Genomic DNA, 11757 nt, shown 5'->3' on the forward strand with positions numbered 1-11757 from the left:
TTGTTGTGTAAGTGTTTCGTAAGTATATCAGTGCCATTGGGCGTGTCACACACACAAGATTTATTTTTGGAACTGTCTAACACAGGGAAGCAAGCACGTAATTACTCACGTGTTTCTCAAAATGACGTGCTTAGGTCATCTGCTGCAAACAAAGGCAAGTATAATGTCATGTTTTCTTCTTCCTCGCAGAAGGAGAGTGGAGTGAAGCGGGTGTTGTGGAGGTTGTGGAGATTGTGTCTGATATTGCTGTGCGCGAAGCCTTTACTTCGTGCATGCAATCGCAGCGATAAATACGAAAATAAGATCTCGAATACGACTCGTTGGCCACTTCACGACAGTTCTGACGTGTCTAGATACAAGTGACCTGCGCTCGTAGGCGCAGTGAACTTCAAAACATTGCTTTCATTTAGACAACAGTGTTTCTTTTTTTATACGTGGAGAACTGTACGTTGTTGAGTCATAGTCCTTAGACTAACCACATCTCTCTTACCGCTTGGTTTCAAACCCTTTACGGGTTCGCTGGATTCTTTGGTAGCGCTTGGAATCGTTTTAGGCTTGAGGGCCTTTGCAGAATTGTTCTTCTTCTTCTTCTTTTTCTTCTTCGTCTTCTTGATCTTCTCGTTGAGAGCTGCAAAGACAATGTCATGTCAAATTGCGAACATGATTCCTTATACATTCAAATAGCCACGCATCTCCCCTTCCATTGAAATTTCAAGCCCGTTTTCGAATACTTACACTTCTGCTTCTCGGGGACGCGCTGTTGGGCACGAGAGCCATCTGCGTGTGCAAGAAAAATAATAATGATAATGTATTAGTGAGCAATTGAGAAAGCGAGCGCTAGTATGCTGAAAATGTTGTACAAGTTATGCACATTCACGCTGTCGATTGACTAAGCAAGACGTTTACGTTGGCTGCAGGTTTGCATGTATTCCAAGCTGAGACTCGACAAAAGTTCAGACACACAATACCTTGTCAAGTCAGTTTCTGAATGAATGAATGAATGAATGAATGAATGAATGAATGAATGAATGAATGAATGAATGAATGAATGAATGAATGAATGAATGAATGAATTCTGAGATTTTACGTGGCAAGCCACGATTTGACTATGAGGCATAAGTCATAGTGGTGGTCTCCAGAATAATTTTGACCATCAGGGGATATTTAACGTGCCCCCAATGCGCGGAATACGGGAAGTCAGTTTCACTTGCATGGCAGGGCTGCTACGAATCTGATAATATCTCCTGGTTTCTTTATAGATGTGAAATTTTCATTAAGAAAGCACGATGAATAAAGTGACCACATCCTTTAGCTTGCCAAAGTACATACTGCTTTTATTCCTTACACATAAGCCCGGTCGAATGTGCAGCTTCCTTCAGCATATTCATGGGTTCGTGTTGCAGGCTAAGTTGTGAAGTCTGAAGACATTTGCTATGTCCATACAGAAAAGCGTACTCTTTTTGACGGGAAACGTCCTTCAATTTGGTCAGCATAGGGGGTCGCTTGCTAAAACCGCACGTTACGAAAACGTGTCATACTATTAATGCTTATGTCTATGTAACAGTACTACCCACGCTCCTAACTTTGGGATCATTGCGTTGATGGAGGGAAAAAAAGCCGTTACTCGACCATGCATTCGTGCCTTTATGTCAACCTCTTTGACAGAGATTCTTTGTATTCTTGTGTCAAAATATTCATTCATTCATTCATTCATTCATTCATTCATTCATTCATTCATTCATTCATTCATTCATTGGTCACGTGCACAGAGGGCGCCGTTGTCGTGCCACGCATGACGCAATTGGAACTAAATTTAGCCTCTCGCTCGGCGTTCAGAAAAGCGCAGCGCGGCGGTATGCTTGCCGATCCGAGCGGGAGTAGTCGCGTTTGGGAGAGCTCACTCAGCATAGGTATAATTAATCAAGCCCAATCCTGTGCTCATCAGCAGCTATGGGGCTTACAAGTGTGCAATTTGTTGCAGAAAATTGACGGTTGCTCGGCTATGGCACTTCCGCTTTCATCACGTAACGTCAATAAATGGCGTGAAGAGACTCGGACAGCATGACAGAGGAACGCCAGTTTTGCGCCCACGACCTTTGACCACGGCGGGCCTACTACGATTAGGTAGCGAGTACGATTGCAAAATTAAGAACGTAGACCCCCCCCCCCCCTTGCGCCTCCTCTTCTCCCTATAGGCATCATAACTTAGTGACTTGAAAATATAAGCTTGCTAAGGCGTGAATAAATGTCACTTGCGTACTTGGTTATGCAATTTCTGTGACTTAGGGCCCACACACCCTCAGCAGCTCACACGAGACTTTTCACGGGAACCACTGCGTTGTCGATACAGCCTACTCGATAATTTAGGTTTTTTTTTTTCGTTTTGCTTTTGGGAGAGCAAAATTAGAGAGTACGGAAGCATGAGTGTCACTTTTCACGACAACCGCTAGAGAAAAACGATTATACGATTTACACGTGGCCCTGCAGGCCCTGGCTTCAATTCAGAGTAGTTTTTTTTTCGTCCACCCCTGCAAGCACACTTGCAAAAAAAAGAAAACAGAAAAAAAAGAGAAATGAACTAAAACCAATGTTTATCTCCAGGTCGTTAGCATCTACTAAAATAAATTGCTTTTGAGAAAGAAAAAAAAAGAAAAAACGGGGAATTCACTTGTCACTCAATATAGGAGCCTAGTTCAAAAGGCTCGTGGCGAAGTATTGAGGTTTGCAAACGTGACGTGATCTAAAAGACAGTATTTTCTTCGGAGTGGTGTGCCTGAGAATCTCGAAGCGAGAATAGTACGATATGCGCTTTAGATCGTTAGCATAATGTATATGGTTTCTTACGTTTCTCCCTTTAAAAAATAAAGATATCGCCTCGAGGGATTGGCTAAAGACGTGAAGAAATGCTTCGTTACACAAAATGACTTACGTGTCCTTGTGTCTTTCTTCGTAGTCTTTGTTGCATGTTCGTTGGAAGACTTGTGCTTGCCTGTAAAAGCACTTTTGCGGTTAACATGAAACCTACCGGAAGAACGCTGCACTTCGAGAGTGTTAACGAAGGGTTGTCTTTCTTTCCTGGCAAAATTATTGATATTACGTCCCTATGAAGAGACTGCTGCGTCTCTAAAGGAGAGCGGATTATTCCGCTCTCCTTTAGACAGAAATTTTCGATAAATACAGTAGGAGTGGTACGCGGCAACAATCGACCCACGTACACATGCCAGCATGCAAATGCAAACGCACATACCCCGAAATGCGCGCATATCAAAATTTGTCGATGGCGCACTCGTCACGCTCACACGCACGCGCGCGCACGTGCGTATGCGCACTGACGCACGGGAGATTTCAAATCGCGACAGCCGCAAAAGATTAGGCATACATTCGGTGAAGTGCACTGCACTGCTTAGGTAGCGCTCGCAAGGACGCTTTCGATTTTTTGCTGGATGCTTAGGCTGCGGGGATACTCGTCTTTTTCTTCGATCCCGTCTCGTGAAAACGTCGGTAATGTGTATTTCCCATGGGGAACAGGCAAGCGGTAAGTCCGAAGAGAACAATGCTTACATCCATGCACGTCCATTCAAAATCGCAAAAGAATCGTTTGAAAGAGACCGCTTACGAGTCCTTGACATCCTGGGCTTGAAGGTTGGAGCTTCTAAAGAAATAAAATCCAATAAAGAGATTTTATTTTAATTTGAAAAAAAAAATTGTGCTCAGCAATGGAGGCTGAGCTTAGGAATCTGAAAAATGCTTCGCTGTGTTAGTAAAATGGATTGTACTGAGGCAAAATACAGCTGCACGGAGTCTGTGCCAGGAACGTCGTACGTATGTGGCTCAAGATTAGTATAGATATGTTTCGCTACTAACAATAACACAGTCATTTCGCATTGTCTTTTTTTTTCAACGCTAGCTTTTTTACGCACGTTGAGACTAAAATAGCATTAGTATACCAGTGCCGCATGATATGCTACCAGAAGTCGTCAAGGGGAATATGCACTGGAAGCTGTGCGAGCACAGTGGAAGCCTCGTTTCGCTAGGCCTCCTGGACGAAGGTGAAGCAGCGCTAACAAGCATGATATGCTAGTGCTAAGGGGCAGAAAATGAGTAGTAGAGATTATGAGGACAATAGAACGTTGAGGGAGTCGATAATCACTTTTGGAGACAGAACGGCCTCAGTACGCATATGCCATGTCTACCAAGGTTTAGCGTACAGCCTAACACTTTTAGGCGTGCAGACCACGTGGTTAGCTATTTCTAAACGCACACAAACGTGATAACGTATAGTGTAGAGTTTGACACGAAGCATTTTAAGAATAATGACCTTGTAGCGCAAAGGACACAACAGTATCAACAGAACGAACGCTTCAAGTGCTTGAAGTTTATTATCATGTAATAATAACTAGTGGGCATTCAAGTCTTGCTTAAGTATTTTATTTATGTATTCACAAGATAAATAATCCTATTCATAAAGTAACTAACCATTACTATATCATTTTTGTACCACTGCGAAGTTCTATATCCAAGCAACACAGTGCTTTCACGGAAAGATTGGAACAGTATGCAAAAAAAAAAAGAAATTCCGCCTCTATTTCATTTTTTGGAAGTGGGTGTACAGCGAAGCTGCTGCAGACGCTACACAAGCACCACCACCACAAACGATGTATGTGACGCACGCAAGCAAGTGTGTGCAAGTGGTCAGTGCAAACAAACAAACAAACAAACAAACAAAAATCACGCACGTGCTATTCCCCCCCTTCCCCCCGCCTTCTTATTTTCTGGGAGGTGAATTTTACGAATTTTCCAGCCCACAGGTTCGTACGTAGGTATGCTGGAAGGATGTAAACGAGCCAGAAGGACAGCTATGAAACAGATGGGAACACTGGCTCTTTTGCATCAAGTAGAGAAGTTCCTAACCCTGCAGATGATGACAAGCGCTTGTAAGAGTTCTCACGTCGAGAAGTTTTTAGCACTCGATGTGAATTTGGACCCTTGAATCTCTAGACGCTTGCATCTTATAAGTGGTCATGCGATATGTAGTCATGCATTCACTGCCGGATATGACTTGTTCTGTTATGAATCTCAGACAGAAGAGACGGCTTTGTGAATAAAAAAGTACGAGTCTTTAATCCAGTTATCGTCGTTCCTGTCCTTTTCTTTTTCCTTAGGGCGTCGTCTTTCCTGAGTGTGATCTTTTTCAGTGTCACCGATGTTCATACTCACTGCAAGCCATCCCTCCAACTCTAGACAGCCGAGTTCGCATACATTTTTCTGTGTAGGCATTCAACTTTTGAAAACGTACCTAAGCGTCGTATGTCGAGACTTCCTTGCATGCCCACGGCCTCTCCGTCCTTATGTGGCCCTGGTTTCGAGAGATGACAAAAAAACAGAAATACGGAAAGGAAAATGAAGACGAAACAGAAATGGTAGGTGACTTGGTGAAGAATACAGTCTATGTAGACCATGTGGTATTTTAATGAGGCTTTCGTAAGAAAATTATAGCACACATTTATGCTAATCTCGCGCTATCCGCTAGTGCACTCGGCCCAGGTGTTAAAGTATTTCTACAGTAGCTACAACGAGCGCTGCGCGGCTATACCTGTAAAAACATTTTATGTATCTTTTTTCAGGACTAGCATTTCTAATGTACATTCCAACTCAACGTTCTACAGCATTATAAGTCATTTAAGCTTTGCTAAGGGCACCCTCCTACAAATTTCCATTCTTTTCTTTTTCTCTAGTCAACCCATAGTGCCACGGTTCCATTCAGCGAAAGGCGCCCGGCGCCTTTTTTGCTTCATTGGCGAAGAAATCTGCCATTTCACCCTCCCTCCTTATAGTGAAGTCACTGGTATAACGCAATCTTAAGCAGTAGCGACAAGTAATGCCTATATTTCAACAACAGACAATGATTTTGAGATGGACTGACATAGTGCCATCGCTGTGTCTCTCACCTAATATTATCATCAATATCGACTTCAAGAAACTACATCGAGATCTGCAGATGATGACAACTGCCCGTGACAGTTTTCGTATAGAAAAGTTGCAACATATATATGTATATATATATATATATATATATATATATATATATATATATATATATATATATATATATATATATATATATATATATATATATATATATATATATATATATATAGTCTATTTAGATGCGGACACATCGCAACAAATTACGTCGCGAGCGCGTCCAGATAGTGCCCCTTCACGCCTCCTTCTTAAAGAGACCAATGATCGCAGTGTCATACGGCAAGAATTAGGCGCAACATTCCAGCGAAAAGTAGACTAAAAGGGCGTGGTCTCGTCGCCATTACAAGTGGCGCACACACACAAAATGGGGCGCAGAAAACAACGCCATCATAGCGGACATTTTCTCTAGAAAAGTACTGCCGCCTCTCCCGTGAGAGCCTTATGAATGGAGAGTCATCTCGTGGCGCCTTTTCCAAGTAGTGCTAAGGAGTATATCTACACCTAAGGAGTATATATTGCACAGTGTTGTACGTTTACGTACGCCTTCGCGCCAAAACCGAGCACCCCACAGCCTACACAATGTGCTCTTACGAGTTCTGGGCTACAAGCATGTTTTAGTCAAAACACAGGATTTAATATGCCTGTGTAATGTAACCATGCAATAAGCGTCAATCAAAGCAAGTCAAAAGATGCGAATGATCAGTACGTATCGGACAATCACCATAGTTCTTTAAGAGTCATCACTTTTAGAATATTCACCTGGCCATTTCAGAGCCAACTAGTGTTGCGATGCGGTCCTGTTGGTTTGGCATCTTGGAACACTGATGTAACGCAAACAGGCGAGGACACAAGAAGGGACATGAGCACACACATTCCTGGCATCGTGATGTGTCTTCGTGAGCTTTCCTGAGTTCTTGCCTGTATGCACTGTGTCAGTATTACGTCTCAGAGCACTCAAACTCTGTTACTGAGGTAGTATACGGCAGCTCTAAAGCTGTGTTACGAGAATAAACCAATCCACCAGTGATGATTACGGTTTTTCATCGCCATTGGAGCTAGCTCACCATCGCAGCGCAGTATAACTGTTGCCTGCAGGCAATCATTGCGGTGTTACCAAAGCGCACTGGAACGACAAGTGGAATACGTCATTTCTATATAAAACAGCACTGGCCGTAGAGGTATACCGCGAAAATTATGCAAATAGTGTGGACATTGCTTACAATTTGAGACATCGACGTTGTCTTGCATTTCATGCGCGTCGTTGTCAGCCATGAGTCCACCTGGAATGAATGCAATGATTTCGTCAATAACGAACGCTTGTCTAAGGTTCGTATGAGGTATGCTTGTCGATAGCTCGCTCTAGCCCAAGTAAAGCGCTGTAGTGTCGATCGTCGCTCAGAGACGGATGTACAGTTCGCCAAAAGAGGAATCGTGACCACTGCAAAGCTGTGCAGTAGCCGACCGGTACGCGAATGGGGTGTTCAATTGTTAAAAAAAATACTGCAACATTCATTGTGCTATTAGGTTTGGTCATAGTGACTCTTCAGACAAGAGGGACATCTTAAGAACAGTGGCGTGTCGGTTACCATCGTCATTCTTTCTTAAATTGAAGTAAATGTAATTTACGAATATGTACGAGCACTCTAACATATATGGAGTTTAATTTCGGACATGCAGTTACTACAGAAAGAAAAAGGCTTACGAACACTGTCAGAGCATATAGTGCATGAGCTCCTTTTCATGTCAGACGCTAGGCTCATCGCAATCAATTTCGTGCTAGACGTGTGTCCTAAACCACAGGTGCGAACTGCATCGGGCTAGGTTTCAAGCGGGACTTGTTAGCGATAGGTTACGCGTGGTCTCCGAGATCACAGTGGCACACAAAGGTGGCCGTTGTAATCTCGGAAGCAACGCTTCATGTCAAAGCGCGCTGTTTGTGCCACCTGAGGAACGTGGACACACACGGACTATAGGGGACTTATCTGCGTCTTCTTTGCGTCTACTAGGATGTATGTTTGCGGCCCTCAGTGGCATAAGCAACGCTTTGCGATTAAGTTCCGGAGGTTTTCATCACGAAAAGCCCGAAATGCTTTTGAAGCCTTTAGCGACAGAACGTCCTGGAACGTTCTTGTGACAACACGCACTTGCTGCAACAGGGGCAGCTTGGACTATAGTTGATGGCGGCACATAATCAAACAGTGCTAGAAGAGGCGATAAAAGAAAAGACTAAGCACACATGGCGCTTACGCGCAACAGAACAGAAAGTTGGACGCGAGCTGGCAATTATTCATTGTTAATCTGCAGAGCGCACAAAATAGAGAGTTCACAGTTAGAGTTAATACGCAGGTGCTGACTCACAACTCAGTTTATTCTGATTTTTCGAAAACGTGATACATACATTCCCCAGCAAAATACAATGAACACGTGTAGAATAAAGAATAGAAAGTTAAAAACAGCAACAGATAGCGGGGAGGTCACGTGGTGTTTAAATATACCTGTTATTTCGCGTGCTAACAGAACAAAGGTGTCAAAAGAAACAGGCTCACACTGAAAGCGTTTACAGTGGTTGGCTAAGTGTGAGTAATCATCTTTACCAAGTGATCGGAGATGCTCTTTTAACGGGGTGGTGTTCACACCGACCAGATTTGTCTATGTGTACTTTACTGAAAGTTAATGGCAACATGTACTACACCACACCCGTTTTGCCTCTTACAAACTTTGAAGTTTCCTTCAAAGTGCAAACACAGTTGAGAGCAAGCGCGTTTGTTAACTTACTTGTGACCCTCGTCTTTTGTACACGTTGCGGCTGATCAACGGATTGCAGGGAGGTTGAAAATTGAACTGGTTGGTGCATTCTTTTTTTTTGTCCCTTTGTTAAGAGTTCCTCCAAACAGCTAACAATGAATGTTTACTTGCAACTCATGTCCGCCTAACGTGGGTTTCGCAGCTTCTTAAATTGCGTCTTCTGGTTCTGTTGACTCATTGATACCACCTCTAGCACTGCTAAAGAAGAACATAAGAAGTGGCGACGATCGGGCGTACTTGACATTCTGGAGTGGAAACTCTGGTGAATGAAGAATCCGAATATGACGGACAGCACGAGGGCGCACAACACCACCACCATGCTCTCCCACGTGAACAAGTGGCCGAGCGAAGACCTGCGATAGATTGACGCCACGACTATAAGTCGCAATGCGAAACTGCGTGATGCACGTTTCACTCACGATTCTTATGGAATCTTGAATTGGATTGTCTTGGATTTATTTTAGCGAGTTGGACAGTGTCGTGCCTTTGCTAATAGGTCAATATTTTTGGGCATTCGGACATATTGGTGCAAAAATGCTATAGCGCTAACGCAAGCATGTACACATTTAGAAAATAAAGGAAGAGGTTCTTTAGGGATAATAAAAGCGTAGACAGCAATGCACCGTGAACGGCATACTTCATTTTCACGGAGTGCGTTAATCATAGTGTGACAGAACATATCGAACCGCTCATGGAATCAATATCGGAAGCTACTTGGATTGTTCCGTTTTATTCCAAAACATGTGAGTGTTCAGAGAAATGGTATTGACGTATACTTACTTTCAAATATGTAATTGGCACCACGGTGTAGATATTTTTCGGACACGACCCTAGTATAAATTGAAAAGTCATCGTGAAAATACTTACGGTGTTTCATCGAAGGCTGAAATTAAAAAGAAACTACCTAATATAGTACTGTTCGGCCAGCGAACTTGAGCAAATACTTTCACCCATTCTTTTCTTTTATATTTATTTTATTTAATTTCGTGTTAACAACGTGATCGTACATTTTGAAATGTGACCAAATGGTAAAAGACACAGTAAGTGCCATCGGAATAAAAAAAAAGTGCGTTAATTATTCGGAAAGGAAGCAATGTAAGGATGAATAGCAGTAAATTTCAACACTTTTTTCGACTTGGAGTCAATTAGGGGCGGACTTATGGGTTTATGTAAACGGGTGTGGATATGAGAACAAAAAATGGCGTGGTACGGGTGGATGGAGAGATCGCGTTGTCCATGGGCAAGAAAGCCCTTTGTAAACAAAACGCAAAGATACTGTCGGTATAAACTTCTCAAAGAAATTTATTAGCCCCCTCTCTGCAATGTTTTTTTTTGCGACGTAACCGTGTACACTATCAACATTTAATCTCGCGTTAGCACGTTGTCACGGCATTACTTGAAGCGATAAATTGAAATCAAACGCGTAGTGGAACAGTGGGAATGGCCTGCTGAAGCGATCATAGTAAGTACGCACAATCCCCTAAAACCCGTATTTAGCGAGTCAGTATAACTTTTCTGCGTAACTCAACACCCTATGAAAGGCACCGATCGAATGGGCCCCGCAGGTAGCAGGCGTACTGGTCGCTGTTCTCGTTTTCCAAAGAGAAAAAAAGGAATGAAGAAAAAGAAACGATGCCGCTATATTACATGGTTCTACAATGATTCCTTCACAATCTAGCTCTCATTAGGCCAGGCGTAGGTGTACTCGCATCCCTTGCCGAAGAACCTGCTCACACGCTAAGAATGACCAACGCGAGGACATGGAACATGAATGACAAGTGTTCTCGCTTCTCCATGAGCTTTTTTTTTTTTTTTAGCGGCAGACATATACTCGTTCATCAAGCACCACCTACACACCGGCAACTTCGCTACTCCCGTCGCAAAGAATACCGCAGTTACTGACTCGATCCGAAAAGTGTTCGCTGTGCGCCTTCCATGAGCGACGAGCTGCTCCGTCGAACTTTGCCCAAGATGCGCTCCATGTTCCGGGCTCCGGTGCCTGGCCGAGGGACCCGCGATCCGAGTTCGCCACCGACGTGTGCCGGGTCCCAAATGCAGTTGGCGGCTCGCGGTGCGCGCGATGGGGCAACGCTGCGGTGTGCACCGCGGAGCCGGACAGCCGCCTCTGTCGAGCCCTAGGGGAGAGAGCGGCGAGCGGAGGGGAAGCGCGACACTTGCCCTTGCTGTAGCCGGGGCCCCTCTGCGTGGTCATGGCTGCGCTGGCGGTCGACCCGGCTATGGCGATGCGGATACGACGCGGGCAGCCCGGAAACTTTTACTTCCTCGCCTCCCGCGCGGTCACCGTTGGCGAAGAGGAGGAAGCACGAACCCGATGCCCGAAGTAGGCGAAGAGGAAGAACTGTACGGCGCACGAAGTTTACCGCGGGCTTAACGAACGTTGGTTTGGTGATCTTGGGTGCCTCGACTCGTGGACACAGGGATGAGTAAACTTGCGCTGCAGTTGAGTTCGTTCTTTTAGGTTCTACGCTATTTAAGTTTGCTAAATTTCGACCTCAATACGTTAATTTTCGTTTTGCCAAAATTTGTATTGCTTTCTGTTATATTTATTTGTTCTGATATCCTTCCTTTCTATAGATATCCGTACGACAAGTGCTGGATCTTTTGTTTCTAACCCACCTAATTTGAGTGCTTTAAGTGATTTTTTTTAATGTGAATTTATATATTATTATTTTGGGAGTTACCCGCTGCTTGACTAATCTCCCAAAGTGGGTACGTGCAATAGATGCATATGCCTATACATCTACGTCGTCAACAAACATAGAGAAACTGGTATGTTCGAGAGGGCACGCGTGGTGGCGCTGCTTATGTGAAAGCGTCTTAATACGCGACGCGGCCTTGGTATCTCACCATCATCTGCAAACTTTTGCTCTTAATTCTGACGTCACTGATCACTGCAGGTGCATATATTGAAGGAAAGGAAAGGAACAGAACGATGAAGATGAAAAG

At 43.9% G+C, this 11757-nt stretch overlaps 1 protein-coding gene across 3 annotated transcripts in view; it reads right to left on the minus strand.

Moving 5' to 3' along the window:
• LOC135897635 (uncharacterized) overlaps positions 1 to 11105 on the minus strand; it is a 52868-nt gene extending 41763 nt beyond the window's left edge. Inside the window, exons 1-9 of one of the 3 annotated variants that reach the window (XM_065426328.1) lie at positions 10969 to 11105; positions 9658 to 9673; positions 9028 to 9143; positions 7206 to 7265; positions 5297 to 5356; positions 3617 to 3652; positions 2930 to 2989; positions 736 to 777; positions 491 to 628 (exon numbers count right to left, since the gene is read on the minus strand). In XM_065426328.1, the coding sequence (XP_065282400.1) occupies positions 491 to 628; positions 736 to 777; positions 2930 to 2989; positions 3617 to 3652; positions 5297 to 5356; positions 7206 to 7265; positions 9028 to 9143; positions 9658 to 9673; positions 10969 to 11002 (562 nt within the window). In that variant the 5' untranslated portion in view covers positions 11003 to 11105. The other 2 variants (XM_065426327.1, XM_065426329.1) reach the window with 2 other exon arrangements.
• Positions 11106 to 11757: the final 652 nt, after the last annotated feature.

This window comes from Dermacentor albipictus, chromosome 5, assembly GCF_038994185.2.
Source record: "Dermacentor albipictus isolate Rhodes 1998 colony chromosome 5, USDA_Dalb.pri_finalv2, whole genome shotgun sequence".
Lineage (NCBI taxonomy): Eukaryota > Metazoa > Arthropoda > Arachnida > Ixodida > Ixodidae > Dermacentor > Dermacentor albipictus.